Source organism: Anomaloglossus baeobatrachus, chromosome 5 (genome assembly GCF_048569485.1).
Source record: "Anomaloglossus baeobatrachus isolate aAnoBae1 chromosome 5, aAnoBae1.hap1, whole genome shotgun sequence".
NCBI classification, from domain to species: Eukaryota; Metazoa; Chordata; class Amphibia; order Anura; family Aromobatidae; genus Anomaloglossus; species Anomaloglossus baeobatrachus.
In genome coordinates this window covers 58,807,899-58,826,688 of record NC_134357.1, presented here as the reverse complement: position 1 = coordinate 58,826,688, position 18,790 = coordinate 58,807,899, and the positions used below count along the sequence as shown (strand labels likewise).

General features: G+C 46.4%; 1 protein-coding gene across 2 annotated transcripts in view; it reads left to right on the top strand.

Annotated features, from left to right (window-relative positions):
- Nucleotides 1–18,790, top strand: part of CFAP46 (cilia and flagella associated protein 46) — a 370,852-nt gene that overhangs the window by 163,886 nt on the left and 188,176 nt on the right. For both annotated transcript variants that reach the window (XM_075348545.1, XM_075348544.1), the window contains exons 27-28: nucleotides 3,638–3,797; nucleotides 10,073–10,256. In XM_075348545.1, the coding sequence (XP_075204660.1) occupies nucleotides 3,638–3,797; nucleotides 10,073–10,256 (344 nt within the window). The remainder of the gene's footprint in view (nucleotides 1–3,637; nucleotides 3,798–10,072; nucleotides 10,257–18,790) is intronic.

The window sequence follows — 18,790 nt, the reverse complement described above, 5'->3', positions numbered from 1 at the left end:
GATACAGGGACAGTTAGGCAGGAATTAGCAATATGCACCAAAAACCGCTCTTGATTTTGGGTGCATACAGGACCTAACAGGTTCCCTTTAAATCCCCTTGTGGATCTGTGACAAGACTTGAAAATTGCTGTTCACAGACGTCTCCCTCCAATCTTAGTGAGCTAGAGCTATTTTGTAAAGATGGATGGGCAAAAGTTTCAGCCTCCTAGATGTGCAAAGCTGGTAGAGATATTCCCCAAAAGACTTGTAGTAGTAACTGCAGCAAAAGGTGGTCCTACAAACTATTGAGTCACTGGGCTTGAATATAAATGCACATCACAATTTTCAGCTTTATATTTTTATAATATACTAGCTGTAGTACCCGGGCGTTGCCCAGGATAGTAACTATCTCTCTTCAAGTTTCTGTCTGTCTCTGTCTGTCTCTGTGTGTTTGTCTCTGTCTGTATCAGTTTCTCTGTCTGTCTCTCTCTATCTCTGTGTTTCTATGTCTGTGTCTCTCTCTATCTCTGTGTCTCTCTCTATCTCTGTGTCTCTCTGTGTCTATCTGTCTCTATCTGTCTGTCTCTTTCCCCATCTGTCTCTTTCCCCATCTGTCTCTTTCCCTGGCTGTCTCTTTCCCCGGCTGTCTCTTTCCCCGGCTGTCTCTTTCCCCGGCTGTCTCTTTCCCCGGCTGTCTCTTTCCCCGGCTGTCTCTTTCCCCGGCTGTCTCTTTCCCCGGCTGTCTCTTTCCCCGGCTGTCTCTTTCCCCGGCTGTCTCTTTCCCCGGCTGTCTCTTTCCCCGGCTGTCTCTTTCCCCGGCTGTCTCTTTCCCCGGCTGTCTCTTTCCCCGGCTGTCTCTTTGCCCGGATGTCTCTTTGCCCGGATGTCTCTTTGCCCGTCTGTCTCTTTGCCCGGCTGTCTCTGTTTGTCTCTGTCTGTCTGTCTTTTTCTGTCTCTGACTCTCTCTATCTGTCTCACCATCTTATTACCTCACACATCGGCTTTATTTTGTTCCTATAGCAACCACTGACAATTGCTATTAATAGCCCGTATCTCCCAGCCCCATTCAGATTAATGGAGGCAGGATTTTAGAGAATAACTGTAAAGCGCGGGGTTAAATTTTCCCGTTCAAACATAGTCTATGACGTTCCCTGGGTCACATGAGGCGTCTGTGCAAAATTTCGCGATTGTAAATGCGATGGTGCAGATTCCTTTAGCAGACACACACACACATACACATACATACACATACACGCATATATATATATATATATATATATATATATATATATATATATATATATATATATATATATACACATACAGTCAGGGCCAGAAATATTTGGACAGTGACACAAGTTTTGTTATTTTAGCTGTTTACAAAAACATGTTCAGAAATACAATTATATATATAATATGGGCTGAAAGTGCACACTCCCAGCTGCAATATGAGAGTTTTCACATCCAAATCGGAGAAAGGATTTAGGAATCATAGCTCTGTAATGCATAGCCTCCTCTTTTTCAAGGGACCAAAAGTAATTGGACAAGGGACTCTAAGGGCTGTAATTAACTCTGAAGGCGTCTCCCTCGTTAACCTGTAATCAATGAAGTAGTTAAAAGGTCTGGGGTTGATTACAGGTGTGTGGTTTTGCATTTGGAAGCTGTTGCTGTGACCAGACAACATGCGGTCTAAGGAACTCTCAATTGAGGTGAAGCAGAACATCCTGAGGCTGAAAAAAAAGAGAAAATCCATCAGAGAGATAGCAGACATGCTTGGAGTAGCAAAATCAACAGTCGGGTACGTTCTGAGAAAAAAGGAATTGACTGGTGAGCTTGGGAACTCAAAAAGGCCTGGGCGTCCACGGATGACAACAGTGGTGGATGATCGCCGCATACTTTCTTTGGTGAAGAAGAACCCGTTCACAACATCAACTGAAGTCCAGAACACTCTCAGTGAAGTAGGTGTATCTGTCTCTAAGTCAACAGTAAAGAGAAGACTCCATGACAGTAAATACAAAGGGTTCACATCTAGATGCAAACCATTCATCAATTCCAAAAATAGACAGGCCAGAGTTAAATTTGCTGAAAAACACCTCATGAAGCCAACTCAGTTCTGGAAAAGTATTCTATGGACAGATGAGACAAAGATCAACCTGTACCAGAATGATGGGAAGAAAAAAGTTTGGAGAAGAAAGGGAACGGCACATGATCCAAGGCACACCACATCCTCTGTAAAACATGGTGGAGGCAACGTGATGGCATGGGCATGCATGGCTTTCAATGGCACTGGGTCACTTGTGTTTATTGATGACATAACAGCAGACAAGAGTAGCCGGATGAATTCTGAAGTGTACCGGGATATACTTTCAGCCCAGATTCAGCCAAATGCCGCAAAGTTGATCGGACGGCGCTTCATAGTACAGATGAACAATGACCCCAAGCATACAGCCAAAGCTACCCAGGAGTTCATGAGTGCAAAAAAGTGGAACATTCTGCAATGGCCAAGTCAATCACCAGATCTTAACCCAATTGAGCATGCATTTCACTTGCTCAAATCCAGACTTAAGACGGAAAGACCCACAAACAAGCAAGACCTGAAGGCTGCGGCTGTAAAGGCCTGGCAAAGCATTAAGAAGGAGGAAACCCAGCGTTTGGTGATGTCCATGGGTTCCAGACTTAAGGCAGTGATTGCCTCCAAAGGATTCGCAACAAAATATTGAAAATAAAAATATTTTGTTTGGGTTTGGTTTATTTGTCCAATTACTTTTGACCTCCTAAAATGTGGAGTGTTTGTAAAGAAATGTGTACAATTCCTACAATTTCTATCAGATATTTTTGTTCAAACCTTCAAATTAAACGTTACAATCTGCACTTGAATTCTGTTGTAGAGGTTTCATTTCAAATCCAATGTGGTGGCATGCAGAGCCCAACTCGCCAAAATTGTGTCACTGTCCAAATATTTCTGGACCTAACTGTATATATATATATATATATATATATATATATATACATACATACATACATACATACACGCACACACACACATACACTCAGCTTTATATATTAGATGGGAAACCATGTATCATTTACTTTACACTTCACAAATACTTGCTACTGTGTGTTGGTATATCACATAAAATCCCAATAAAATACATTTAAGTTTCCGACTGAAGATTAAAAAAAAATGTTCATGGGGTATGAATACTTTTTCAGTGTACTGTATGCTACAAATCAATATAAGATTAGCTGAGCTGACACAATGGGTATCATGCGGCCACTATGACCTCACTCCGGTAACGCCTACTATCATTTACAATAAGCCCCGGAGGCGGATTCTCAGGGAGATCAGTGGCCGGCCCACACATATTAACAGTTCCTTTACATGTAAGACAATGTTGCTTTTCTCTGGAATAAGACATCGGATCGCAGATATCAAGGTATCATTGTATTCAACTTTCTGTGACCTATATGCCCATATAGACGGTTTACGAGAGTTGATCTTACCGATAGATTCCCTTTAAAGATCAGGAAAAAATTCTGCTTTCATGGATGACTTGGGCAATGTTTAAGTAAAGCTTCTTGCATTATATTTTCCTTATTCCTTCTGGGTTTAGAAATTGTTATTGCAAGTAATACCAGGCATATGCGCTCATTGCAGGTGCTTCCAGTGACTCGGATCCATATAATCAGGAGCTCAGCCTGAAAGCTGCACTTTATGAGTTGCTCTTCAACATTTATGCAGATAAGAATGACTGGCAGTCGGGCCTGAAAGTGCTGGATGAAGCCATTGGCATTCTGCCTCGTACCAGGCACAGACTGTGAGTGTAATTACTTTCTGTTCTCTGATCTTAAAGGGACAGTAACCCCAAAATGTTCACTGTTAGAGTCAAGCGGAGAGTACCGTATTTTTAGGACTAGAAGACGCACTCCCCACCCCCCCCCAAATGTTGGGAGAAAGTAGGGGGTGCGTCTTATAGTCTGAATGTAGGCCATGGCTGCGGGGAATGAGGATGCTGCGGTGGAGCGGGTCATCGGCGGCATGCACAGGCTGCAACATGGCCTAACGTGACCACATGGGCCTGCTCATTTCATATGTATGCATCCTCCCGCCCATCATCTCTCAGCGCTGAAGCCGGCACTGACAGGTAAGCGGGATGATGGGCGGGGGATGCGTGCATAATTAGCAGCCGGCCCGCGTGATCACCCCTGGCAACTACAGTTTGGATTGATCATGTGCAACTATATTCACTGCCCCCCGTGCATCATCATCAGTGCGAGGGGTAGTGAATAAGCACAGTATTCTCACCGTTCCCTGCAGCATCGCGATGTCCTCCTGTCTGCCAGCCCGCTGATCTGTGTAGAGAGAGGTGCGCACAGCGAAGACGTCATAACAACACTCTCCACACACATCAGCGAGCCGGCAGACAGGAAGACATCGCGATGCTGCAGGGAATAGTGACCGGCTCCACACAGGTCAGCGGCGCTGCTGCTGGCACAGACAGGAGGACGAGTGATGCTGCTGGAGTGAGGAAAGGTGAGTATAAACATTTATTTTTTTTTGTTTGCCACAGGATGCAGGCCATATACCAGGATGGGGGTATATAGCAGGATGGGGGTATATAGCTGGATGGGGGTATATAGCAGGATGGGGGTATATAGCAGGATGGGGGTTTATAGCAGGATGGGGGTTTATAGCAGGATGGGGGATATAGCAGGATGGGGGATATAGCAGGATGGGGGTATTTAGCAGGATGGGGGTATTTAGCAGGATGGGGGCATATAGCAGGATGAGGGACATATATACAAGGATGAGGATCATATAAGACAGGAGGATCATTACCAGGATGGGGTACCTTAGTTAGAGAATTTGGGGACATTACCTCCATAACAGTGTCAGCAGCAGATCCTTGCCCCCTAACAGTGTGTCATGACCACACTTTTTGCTTAAAATTTTATTTTCCTATTTTCCTCCTCTAAACCAGGGTGCGTCTTATGGTCCGATGTGTCTTATAGTCCGAAAAATACGGTATATAAAAATAGTGGTCAGACACAGAAATATTGAAAATTTAAATTAGCATGATTTTATAATTACCGTATATACTTGAGTATAAGCCGACCCGAGTATAAGACACGGCCCCTAATGTTACAACAAAAAACTGTGAAAACTTATTGACTTGAGTATAAGCCTAGGGTGGAAAATGCAGCAGCTACTGGTAAATTTCAAAAATGAAAATGGATACCAATAAAATGTAATGTGCCCATCCTTGTCACCCCCTTGTAGTAATGTGCCCATCCTTGTCTCCTGTAGTATTGTACCCTATCCTACAGTAATGTGCCCATCCTTGTGACCAATTATGTAGTAATGTGCACATCCTTGTGCCCAATCATGTAGTAATGTGCCCATCCTTGTGCCCAATCATGTAGTAATGTGCCCATCCTGTAGTAATGTGCCCATCCTTGTGCCCTATCCTGTAGTAATGTCCCATCCTTGTGCCCCATTCTGTAGTTATGTGCCAATCCTTGTACCACATCCTGTAATAATGTCCCCATCCTCTAGTAATGTGCCCCATCCTTGTACCCATTGTTTAGTCATGTCCTGATTCCGGTCCCCTTCTTGTCTCCTATTATGCCGTTGTTCACATACACACACAAAAAAATTATTCTCACCTGTCCTCTGTTCCTATGGTGTTCTCTTACCGGCTTCTTGTAGCCTGCACATAGACCCCTCCCCCCTCCATGATCGCGCGGGGCTGCCGCTATCGCTTTACTTCAGTTGAATGGTTTGCGGCGCAGCAAAGCATTCAACTGCAGTAAAGCGCTGACGGCACAGGTAGCCCCGGCTCCAACCACAATCATGGAGGGGTACTTCTTGCGGACAGCAGGCACATAGACCCCTCGATGATCATGGCAGGGGCCGCTGCAAAGCATTCAACTGCAGTAAAGTGATAATGGCAGCGGGAGCCCCATGCACTGGATGCAATCATGGAGGGGTCTATGTGCCTGCGGTCCGCAAGAAACAGGTAAGAGGACACCTCAGGAACAAAGGGCAGGTGAGAATAATTTTTTGTGGGACCCTCACTCAAGTATAACCTCAGTTTGTGCATTTTCAGCATAAAAAAATGGGCTGAAAAACTCGGCTTATACTCAAGTATATACAATTAGGATATACATAATTTTTTTTTTATGTTACCGTATTTTTCGCTTTATAAGACGCACCGGATTATAAGACGCACCCCCAAATTTGGTGAAGGAATAGAGAATTTTTTTTAATAAATGGGGTCCGTCTAATAATGCCAGTGTCTGTCTAACAAATCATATAGAGTATATGTCCCTCATAGCCCCCATCCTCAAATTAGCCCCCTTAATCTGGATATGGCCACCTTATATTGAATATAGCCCCCTTGGGCTGGCACACGTCCCCTAGTGATGCAACATGTCCCCTATGGCTGGCACGCTGCCCCCCTGTGGCTGGCACAAACTGGCCCCCTGTGGCTGGCACACACGCTACCCCCTGTGGCTGGCACACATGCTGCCCCCTGTGGCTGTCACACACGCTGCCCCCTGTGGCTGTCACACACGCTGCCCCCTGTGGCTGGCACACACACTGCCCTCTGTGGCTGGCACACACGCTGGCCCCTGTGGCTGGCACAAACTGGCCCCCTGTGGCTGGCACACACGCTACCCCCTGTGGCTGGCACACACTCTGCCCCCTGTGGTTGTCACACACGCTGCCCCCTGTGGCTGGCACACACGCTGCCCCCTGTGGCTGGCACACACGCTGGCCCCTGTGGCTGGCACACACCCTGGCCCCTGTGGCTGGCACACACCCTGGCCCCTGTGGCTGGCACACACCCTGGCCCCTGTGGCTGGCACACACCCTGGCCCCTGTGGCTGGCACACACGCTGCCCCCTGTGGCTGGCACACACGCTGCCCCGTGGCTGGCACACACGCTGCCCCCTGTGGCTGTCACACACGCTGCCCCCTGTGGCTGTCACACACGCTGCCCCCTGTGGCTGTCACACACGCAGCCCCCTGTGGCTGTCACACACGCAGCCCCCTGTGGCTGTCACACACGCTGCCCCCTGTGGCTGTCACACACGCTGCCCCCTGTGGCTGTCACACACGCTGCCCCCTGTGGCTATCAAACACGCTGCCCCCTGTGGCTGGCACACACGCTGCCCCCTGTGGCTGTCACACACGCTGCCCCCTGTGGCTGGCACACACGCTGGCCCCTGTGGCTGGCACACTTGCTGGCCCCTGTGGCTGGCACACACCCTGGCCCCTGTGGCTAGCACACACCCTGGCCCCTGTGGCTGGCACACACGCTGGCCCCTGTGGCTGGCACACACGCTGGCCCCTGTGGCTGGCACACACGCTGGCCCCTGTGGCTGGCACACACGCTGGCCCCTGTGGCTGGCACACACGCTGGCCCCTGTGGCTGGCACACACCCTGGCCCCTGTGGCTGGCACACACGCTGCCCCATGCTGCTGCTTTTAGTAAAATAAACTCTTTCCTTACCTTCTCCAGCGCTGTGCTCCCTCGTGTACCCCTCCTCAGGGTTGAACTCCGGCCTCCTGCATTTCCTGGTTCACAGTCCCCGTCATGTGATCGGCACAGCAGTGTGTTATCTCTGCATGCCTGATCATAGCGGCAGGAGGGAGACGGCAGATGCTGGAGGAGGTGAGTAACGAGTTTATTATTTTACTATGGGTAGCAGCATGGGGGCCATAGATAACACAGGGGGAGGGGGCATTTGTGAGCAAAGGGAAGCACGGGCAGATATAATATGCACAGCTCCCCCAGCCCATCACCGCGGTGCAATTTCAGCACCACAGGGGTGGACAGCAGCTGTGCATATTATATGAGCGGGTGCAGGAGATCAAACGCTGCCGCTCCCAGCTTCACAAGTCTATACCAGCCTCCACCAGCTCCCCCAGCACCGCTCCAGAGCGGCCCCACCTCCCCTGGACCCTGCAGTATATAATCTGTATATTCGGTTTATAAGACGCACCCCCTACTTTCCCCCAAAATTTGGGGGAACAAAAGTGCGTCTTATAAAGCGAAAAATACGGTAATTTCCTAATATAATTGGCCTCGGCACACAGTCATGTCATGACTAAGTTCCTGCCAGGAAAGATATAAAGAAGATCTGTCAAATTGAAGGGCGGACATACCATTGCTGCAACCTGTGCAGCCGCAGAAGCCCAAGAGGTCAGGGGGCCATTACCATCTCCAAAGCAGCTGGAATTGTGTATTATGATGATATATTGGAATTACACAGGGCCCTGGAGATCACTACCCGTGGAAGGCAGCAGTCCAAGAGAGTAGTCGACAGGCAGGGTCAAACCAGGAATTGCAGAACAGGGCCAGAATCGGTAGGCAAAGACTTAATCAGAAGCAAGCAGAGGTCAAAACCGGATTGGGCAGCGAGGTACAAATACGGCAGGCAGGAGGGTAGTCAGAACACAAGCAAAAGTCAGAACACCAGAATCACAAAACAGAATAGGAGCCAGTATATCAGAACTATCTCTGGCAGAGGTCAGCAGACAGGAGGGGTATTAAGAAGGGTGTGGTGTCTTCCCATTGGCTGTAGCTGAATGATGGCAACTTCAGCTGGAAGACACATGCCACCTATAGTCAGCCAGTGGTACTGCAGATCCCAAGATAACCCAGCCCAGTGGATGATCGGAGCCTGCGCCCACCGGTGCCGCTGGCATCAACTCCTCTCCCATCACCAGCACCATCCATGGCAGGAACACGGCGTCGCCTGGCGATCGGAGTAGAAGTCGCTGGAGCGGACTCCGGTGGTGACGTAACAACTAGTAAAGCTGAAGAATTACCCCAGACACATAGTTCATGGGTCCATTGTATTCATAAGGACAGCGCTCCACCTTATCAATACTCCAGACTGGGGTGTATGAGATGTGACCTATAGAGTTCCACACACCCAGGAACACCTATGCTGCCATTACTTTCAGAATGTGGCCATTATAACCCAACACACACATGCACACAACACCAAGACACATACAACCAAAACATATACTCCATGGAGCTACTAAGAGGACAATGTGAAACTAGAATAAAAGACCCTGTACTCACCTCCCATTCTGGTGACGTCGGTAATCCGCAATAACGTAATCAACAGGAAGTGACGATGCGGCTGCCACTCACTTCCTGTTGATTGCTCATTTGGTCCCAAGGCGGGAGGAGAGATGCCGGCGGTGATTGAACGCGGGGCTCGTGAGATGTTACATTGTCACATGAGCCCTGAACCGCGATTACCGACAATACTGGAATGGGCCCAGTACGGGAGGCGAGTACAGGGTCTTTTATTTTAGCTGAGAGAAACAAATGGAATCAGAAGGGGGTTGTCCTAGTAGTTGACAACTTCTTTAAACTGTTCCCTTTGATTTATTTAGGTACAATCAAAAATAATGAAGAGACTTTCAAAAGGAAAAGCACACACAGGTCCAAAAATACATGCGTCTAAAAAACATCCAGAAAAGTCCAAAAATTACCAGGACCATGTGGAGCTTTGACTGCTCCCGATCCATGTGGATTGAGTTCCAATTTTGCATCATCACCCTGCGAATGCTCTTCTACCACTTTGCTTCAGTATCAATAAGATTATCTAGAACATAATGCGCCTCTTCAAAGATTAGGCACAACTTAATCGAGCAGAGTTTTTACCAAGATGGGGATTAGAGTTAAGCGGATCGGTCATAATCCGGGTCTGGCGGATCCGGATCGGGTTGCCGCCGAAGTCCGGATCCGATCCGTAAATCAATGGGGATCCGGGACACGAGAGAGAGAAAGAGAAAGAATCGTACTGGTCGGACTCGGATCGGGCACTCAAACCGTGCGGATCCAGGTCCGCTCAACACTAATGGGGATATAAAATGCCAGTTTTAATAAAGTACACCCCTGCCTCATTGTTTCCATGTAGGTATTTTGACAGATCCAATAATAATATCAGAGAACACTAGCTTCACTATTGACCAGTGCGGGCTGCTGACATCTTCTGAGCGTTACCCTCTTAGATCTGTTGTATTTTTTATCTTCATCCGTGCCGTGTCTCTTATTTGCAGCGTGCTTTTTAAGCATCGTGTTCTGGTGAAGGCACATCTGGGTCATAACTTCTTTATGGACATCCAGAAGTTTAAGGATGAGAGTGAAGACTATGTGTCGTACATTTGGCATTGTGTGGCTCTCACCTGCAGGAACGTCCCCGATCAGCTGGCCTGTTATATGAATGCAGTCGATGCCTTGAAGGTACGTAGAGCAGGACGCCTGGAAACGTCTCATGTGAGATTTTAACCCAATGCTACATTTTTGCTTGTCATATTTTGCTTTTGTTCATATGAGATATCCTCCACCAAAGGATGCTTTTAATATGTTATTGTGAAAGATAGATAAATGCGCTGGGACAGGTGCCCATATATCCGCACCGCCACTGGCTGTTTAACCCTCTAAATAGCACTATCAATGCAATTGCCGCATATAGAAGTTTGAGAGAGGGATTGGGCTCCTTCTCTCAGTCAATTGGGACCCCTGCCATACAATCACATGAGTGCAGTGGTTACCATGACAGCAGGTCGTCAAATAATGACTCCTTGATCTATCAGCTATGGTCGACTGTTAGGGGTACTTTGCACGCTGCGACATCGCTAGCCGATTGTAGCGATGCCGAGCGCGATAGTCCCCGCCCCCGTCGCAGATGCGATATCTTGTGATAGCTACTGTAGTGAACATTATCGCTACGGCAGCTTCACACGCACTTACCTGCCCTGCAACGTCGCTCTGGCCGGCGACCCGCCTCCTTCCTAAGGGGGCAGGTCGTGCGACATCACACGGCAGGCGGCCAATAGAAGCGGAGGGGCGGAGATGAGCGGGACGTAAACATCCCGCCCACCTCCTTCCTTCCTCATTACAGGTGGGACGCAGGTAAGGAGATGTTCCTCGCTCCTGTGGCTTCATACACAGCAATGTGTGCTGGCGCAGGAACGAGGAACAACATCGTACCTGTCGATGCAGCGAAATTATGGAAATGAACAACATGACACAGATCACCGATTTTTGACTGTTTCACGCTCGTTCATCTTATCTCCTAGGCTTTACACGTTGCGACGTCGTTACCGGCGCCGGATGTGCGTCACTTTCGATTTGACCCCGACGATATCGCAGTAGCGATGTCGCAACGTGCAAAGTACCCCTTAGACCATGCCAAGAGCGTGGTCTAACAGGAGTTCTGCTAGTGTCACACTGACAGATCTAATACATTGTTATGCATTACACCAGTGATCAGACAAATAAAAGTTAAAGTCCCACAGAGGGACTAAGTAAAAAAAAGGTTGTTTTTTTTTTGTTTTTTTTTAAATTATATAAAAAAAACACACAAAATAAACAACAACAAAAAGAAAAAAGTCCACATACTGTATTTGGTATCGCCATGTCCGGAACGACCCGATCTAGTAATCTTTTGCACTAGTTAACCCTTTCAGCGAACACTGTAAAAAATGAATAAATACAATTCTTTGCAAAGATTAGGCTTTTCAGCAAATCACCGTAAAGAGTGGACAAGAAGTCAAATCTAAATAATTATGGTATCCCTGTAAAGTTCATCTTGTCTCGCAAAAAACAAGCGCTCACTCTGCTCTACAGCAAAAAAAAATAACGCTATAGCTCTCAAAATATAGCGATGCAAAATCTATTTTTTTTTTCTATTACATTATTTGTTTTTATTGTGTGAAAGAGGCAAAACATAAAAAAATATATAAATGTTGTATTGCTGTAATCTTACAGATCCGAGGAATAAAGCCGTCTTATCACTTCTAACAAACAGTGAACGACATAAAAAAAAAAAAGAATTCATGTTTTATGTTCATTCTGCCTCCCAAAAATCGCAATAAAAAGTCAGCAAATGTTATGTGACCAAAAATGGTACCAATACAAAGTCAACTCTTAACACAAAAACAAGCCCTCGTATTTTTCATGAATGAAAAACTTATAGTTTTCAAAATATGGTGATTCAAAATCATTTTTAAAGGGAAGCTGCCAGGTACATGTGTATGCCAAAATTCCCTGTCTAACCAGCCCTGTATAACGCTATTTACTAAAATCAATGTTTAAAAAACAGTATTTATAAACTTCGCTGTTCCTATGCTAATTAGGACCTTGACTAGTCGAAGAGGCGTTGTTTCCCTTGACTAGACGGCCCTCTTTCCATTTTATCACACCTCTGTGGATTTGTTAACATGATTTTCCACGAGCCGGCGTCATTGGAGCTTTTGGAAATCTTGCGCATGCGCGCTGCTCGTTTAGGTAACGTCAGTGCATCTCTGAAGCCGCATTTAAGCATCCTGGCTTCAGAGGGGCTCGTGATCAGAAAAACAGAGGGCCAACTAGTCAAGGGAAACAACGCCCCTTCGACTAGTAAAAGGTCTAATTAGCATATGAACAGCACATTTTAAAAATGCTTTTTTAGACATTAACTTTAGTAAATAACATTATACAGGGCCGGTTAGGCAGGGAATTTTGGCATACACATGTGAATGCTGCTGGGTTGCAGGGCAGAGGGGACCTGACAGGTTCCCTTTAAAGCGTTGTTTTAGTGTGTGATGGTTGCCAAACATAAAAATCTGATCTAAATCTGGTATCGCTATAATCACATCACAACCAAAGAATAAAACTGTGTTATCACTTACACCTCATGGTGAACAGTGTAAAAAATAAATAAAATAAATTCTTGACAAGCTGTTTATTTGTTCTTTCTTCTTCCTTAAGGTCGCAGTAAAGGGTACTTTACACGCTGTGACATCGCTGTCGATATATCATTGGGGTCACGTCGTTAGTGACGCACATCCGGCGCCGGTAGCGACATCGCAGCGTGCAACACAAATGAGCGACGATCAACGAGCACAAAAACGTGCAAAATCGTTGCTAGTTGACACGTCGTTCATTTCCATAATATCGGTGCTGTTGCAGGTACGATGTTGTTTGTCGTTCTTGCGGCAGCACACATCGCTACGTGTGACACCACTGAAACGACAAACATCTCCTTACCTGCGTCCAGCGCAAAAGGAGGAAGGAAGGAGGTGGGAGGGATGTTCTGGCCGCTCATCTCCTCCCCTCCTTTTCTATTGGGCGGCGGTTCAGTGACGCTGCTGTGACGTCGCTGTGACGCTGAACGAACCGCCCCCATAGAAAGGCGGTTCGCCGGTCACAGCGACATCGCAGAGCAGGTATGTGCGTGTGACGTTGCCGTAGCGATAATGTTCGCTACGGCAGTGATCACCACATATCGGCCGTACGACGGGGGCGGGTGCTATCGCACTCGACATCGCTAGCAATCGCTAGCGATGCCGCAGCGTGTAGAGTACCCCTAAGTCTCAGCTCACATTTATCCTGTACTATTCGCTGAGCGTGTACACCTGGGTTTACGTGTAAGTCTCTGCAATAAAAGCGCAGTTGGTCACAGTTTTGTGCACATCTGAACCCCAAAGTAAGTGCTCAGCATAGAGCACAGGATAAATGTGATCCAAAACGTCATGTAAAATGTTCCCAATAAAAGCTTCCAACTCAATCCACAAAGAAAAAAAAAATCTCCACTCGGGTGTGCCATTTGGAAAAGTGCTACAATAAAAGAAATCCAACAAAATCTGTTCTCCCAAATCCAAATGCCCCCCTTTCTGAGCCCCACATTGTGCCTAAACAACATTTAGCATCCACATGTTTGGCATTATTGTAGTGAGGTGAATCTGCTTAATTTACGGGGTGCATGTCTACAGAAGCACGAGCTGGGCACAATATATGGGAACTACAACGTACTGGACAGTACAATGACAGATTTGCTTGTTTCTGGAAAACACCAATGGAGTCAAAATAGTTGGTTGTTACACCTGTGGATAAATTCCCAGAGGGGTGTAATTTCCAAAATGGGAACACTGGAGGGGAATTCTATTCTTCTGGCACTTAAGGGCTTTGTATATGGAGTCCACAAACTATTCTAGGAAGAGTAGTGCTTTATGTCAAATAGTGCTCCTCCCTTCCCGAATCTCACCGTATGGCTAAGCAGTACTGTACGGTCACATGTAGGTTCTTGCAATTTTCAACAGAAATTTTGTGACACATTTTGGTGTCATTTTTACTTATTTTTCCATGTGAAAATGTAAACTCTGAGTGTAAAAACAAATTTTTGTGGAAAAAGTGTAATCACTAGACTCCTAGGTGAATTCCTTGAGAGGTATAGTTTCTAAAATGGGGTGACTTGTGGGGGTTTCTGCTGTTTTGGTATAACAGGGGCTGTTCCAATGTGACATGGCGCCAATATGTTCCAGCCAAAATGGCACTTCAAAATTTAAATCGTGCTCCTTCTCTTCTGAGCCCTGCCATGAACCCAAAAGGTATTTTTTTCATTTTCACAGCTCAACATTATAAAATTCTGTGAAGCACCTGCTTATTTAAAGTGCGCACCACACATCTAGATAAATTCCTTAAGGGTGCAGTTTCCAAAATAGGGTCACTTGTGGGAGTTTCCACTGTTTTGGCACATCAGGGGCTAGGCAAATGTGACATTGTGACCGCTATCTATTTTAGCCAATTTTATGCTCCAAAAGTCAAATGGTGCTTGTTCCGAGCGCTGCCGTGTGCTGAGCAGTAGTTTTCCACCATATACGGGGTATCGGCGTACTCAGGAGAAATTGCACAACTGTTTGTATATTCCATTTTCTTCTTTTACCCTTGTAAAAATAAGAAAAAAATTGGGGCTAAATAAACATTTTGTGAGAAAAATTTATTTTTTTATTTTCACAGCTCAATGTTGTAAAATTCTGTGAAACACCTGTGTGTTGAAGGTGCTCACCATATATCTAGATAAATTCCTTAAGGATTGTAGTTTCCAAAATGGGGTCACTTGTGGGGGGTTTCCACTGTTTAGGCACATCAGGGGCTCTGCAAACACAACATAGCGTCCGCTAAAAATTCCAGCCAGTTCTGTGCTCCAAATACTGTGCGCCCATACAGTAGTTTTTCACCACATATGCGGTATCCGTGTACTCAGGAGAAAATGCTGAACAAATTGTACAGTGCATTTTCACCTGTTACCCTTGTGATAATGTAAAAATTGGGGCTAAAGCAATATATTTGTGTGAAAAAGTAACATTTTCTTTTTTTCCTTCCACATTGCTTTAATTCCTGTGAAGCACCTAAAAGTTTCATAAACTTTTTGGATCTGGTTTGGAGCACTTTGAAGGGTGCAATTTTTTAGATTGGTATCACTTTTGGGTATTTGCTATCACATTTTGAAATGTGCATCACTGTTCTATTGCATTGAATGAGAGATCTCCAACTCCGGGCCTAGAAGTTCCTTTTTTCTGTAGATCTCTGCTTTACTCCCTCTGATAACATCAGACAATTGTTACTGGCTTGTAGGACACTGAGACTTCAAGCTTCCCTTTAGGCTATGTGCGCACTAGAAATGTGAAGTTTCTCAAGAAAATTTCTTGAGAAACTTCTGCCAGTGAAAGATTTCCGGACCTGCGGAAAAAATCCGCACCAAATCCGCATGCGGATTTGCCGCGGATTTGCCGCGGATTTACCGCAGGTTTGTCCCTGCAATAAATAATAAAGATAATCGATAGACAGATAATGGATAGAGGGAAAGATGGATAGATGAATAGATGAATAGATATATAGATAGAGGGTAGATAGATAGATGAATAGATGAATAGATAGATAGATAGAGGGATAGATAGATAGATAGAGGGATAGATGGATAGATAGATAGAGGGATAGATAGATAGATAGATAGATAGATAGATGAGAAAAACCTATATAATGTTCCATCTCCCTGCATTTTCTAAGCTGGCACCCTTTAGTGACTTTCATGTGGCACTAAAGGGTGCTTAGCCTTGTATTTAGCCATAAAATAAATAAATAATTAAAAAAAAAACGACGTGAGGTCCCCCCATTTTTTGTAGCCAGCTAGGGTAAAGCAGACGGCTGCAGCCTGCAGACCACCGCTGGCAGCTTCACCTTGGCTGATAATCCAAAACAGTGGGCACCCTACGCTGTTATTTTAAATTATATAAATAATTTAAAACAAAAAACGTGCGGTCCCCCCCATATTGGATCACCAGCCAAGGTAAAGCGGACAGCTGGGGTCTGATATTCTCAGACTAGGGAGGTCCACTGTTATTGGACACTCCCCAGTCTAAAAATAGCAGGCCGCAGCCGCCCCAGAAGTGGCGCATCCATTAGACGTGCCAATCCTGGCGCTTTGCCCCAGCTCATCCCGCGCCCTGGTGCGTTGGCAAACGGGGTAATATATGGGGTTGATGCCAGATGTGTAATGTCACCTGGCATCAAGCCCTGGGGTTGGTGAGGTCAGGCGTCTATCAGATACCCGACATCACCAACCCAGTCAGTAATAATTAAAAAATAGACAACAAAAAAAGTTTTATTTGAAAAAACACTCCCCAAAACATTCCCTCTTTAACCAATTTATTGAAAAGAGCACAATCAATTCCACGTCCGGCGTAATCCAATAAGGGGGAGGGGGGGGCACGGCGATCCATACCATAGTCGCTGTCCCAGTCAATAAAGAACAGAATGTTCCCCATTGGCTGGGAGAGCAATGCAGTGACCTGAGCTAACATCAATAGGTCAGCTCAGGTCACTGCAGGGGATGACGAGCGCTGCCATCAGGAGCATAGATGAGATCATTACCTTCTGTGATCATCTCCTGTACTGCAGTGACGTCAGCGCTGTCACTGACTTCTATGCCCGCCGCGTTGTCAGAAGTATCGCGAGAGCCCGTGACGTCACCGCTAGTGACAGTCTCGGGCCGCTCGCGAGACGGGCATAGACAGCAGTGACAGCGGTGACGTCAGGAGGCAGGAGATCGTCACAGCAGGTAATGATCTCACCTCCTGACAGCAGCGATCGTCATCCCCGCGGCTCCCAGCACTGCAGGATGTCAGTGTCTGCCTGCGCTGCCGCGTGACAGGCTGCTGACACTGCGGGCAGACACTGACACTGCAGTGCAGGCAGCCGCGAGGCCGGAGCAGGACACAGACTGCACGGGCACCTGGAGGTCGCACGGAAGCGCTTCTGTGCGGCGTCCAGGGAGTGTGACGTGTGTTTACTCTGCTCCGCCTCCTCTTCCTGGCATAATGACATCGCTTCCTGCAAAACCGCAGGCAGCGATGAGCATTCCCGCAGGTAATTCGCGGCTATTCCGGTGGTATACCGCACATCATTGCTACCTGCGGAATACCCCCGGAATACCGCAGGTACCTGCGGAAATTAATGGACATGCACATTTTCTCAAGAAAGTTTCTTGAGAAAATTTTCTCAAGAAATTTTCTTGAGAAAAATCCGCACAGTGCGCACAGCTATTTTTTTTTCTCATTGAATTTCATGGGAAATGTCTGCACAAAGATTGCAGACATTTCTCAAGAAATTTCTGGGGCAAATCCGCGGGTAAATCCGCAGGTAAAAAGCTCTAGTACGCACATAGCCTTAGGCCTCTTTCACACGTACGTGCCTCCGGTACGTGTTTGGCAGTTTTCTCACGTACCGGAGACACGTACACTTGTAGACCTAGGTATTCCTATGGTTTTGGACACACGTAAGTATTTGCGAACGGAACGTGTGTCCGTTCCGTATTTACGTGTGTCCGTGTGTTTCTCACGCCGACATGTCCGTTTTCTCTCCGGCATCACTGGTGTCACACGGAACGCAAACATATCACATGTAATGCAAACGGACCACACGGATGTGTTCCGTGTGACATGCATCGGAGAGGAGACATGTCTGTGAGAAAAAAAAACAAATCTTTACCCCCCCTTCTCCAGCCCGGCAGTCTCTGCCGTTGCTGTCACTTGCTGCCGACCGCCGCTCATTATGCTAATTGAATATTCACTTCACTGCGGCCGGAAGCAGCAGCAGCGGGGAGTCGGCAGGACCGGATACCGAAGATCAGCACCACGGACAGCGACGCCAGGGACAGGTGAGCAGAAAGTTCCCGTTCTCCATGTGTTATCACGGATAACACACGGAGAATACACATAGGCCGTACACACGGCTCATGGAGGGAAATACGCACCTTTTACACCTGTGTGATTTTCACGGACGTGTAAAAGAGGCCTTAAGTGTTATACCTTGTATCAGCCTATGGATGTCACTGCAGGTAAATGCATTCTGTCCCTGAGTCTGCAGACGCCTCCGCATCACAATCAGATTTATCTGCTTGTTCGTTTTTCTTTTTTTTTCTGAATGATTTAGACAAAAAGTAATGATGGTCACATTTTTACAAGCATATTGGAAAACTGAAATGAATCATAAAGCTTTTGTGGTATAGCTGAAAATAGTGATCAGCACATCAGCAGCATTATCTGCTGTAACTGTGAAGGATGGAATCACAATATCCCAGCATCTGTAAAATCAAGGGCACATGTACTTTTTAGGCTAGGTTCACACACTGCGATTTTTTGACGCTGCGTTTTTGTGTGTTTTGTGCCGCAAAAAAACGCACAGACGCACCCGCGGCAAAAAAACGCACGCGTTTTTGCCTCGATTTGGTGCGTTTATTGCTGCGTTTTGCTGCGTTTTTGCTCACTGCGTCTTTATGCGTTTTTTTTATCAGTGAACAATGCCATTAAAGATTTTTTAAAAAAAAATAAAAAAAAGTCTGATGTCATTTCCTTCTTCAATATGTTCTGCATTCTCCACTAGTGTATGCAGGAGAGCAGACAGCTGCAGAACTACAAGGCTCAGCATACTCCATACAATAGTGTATGCAGGAG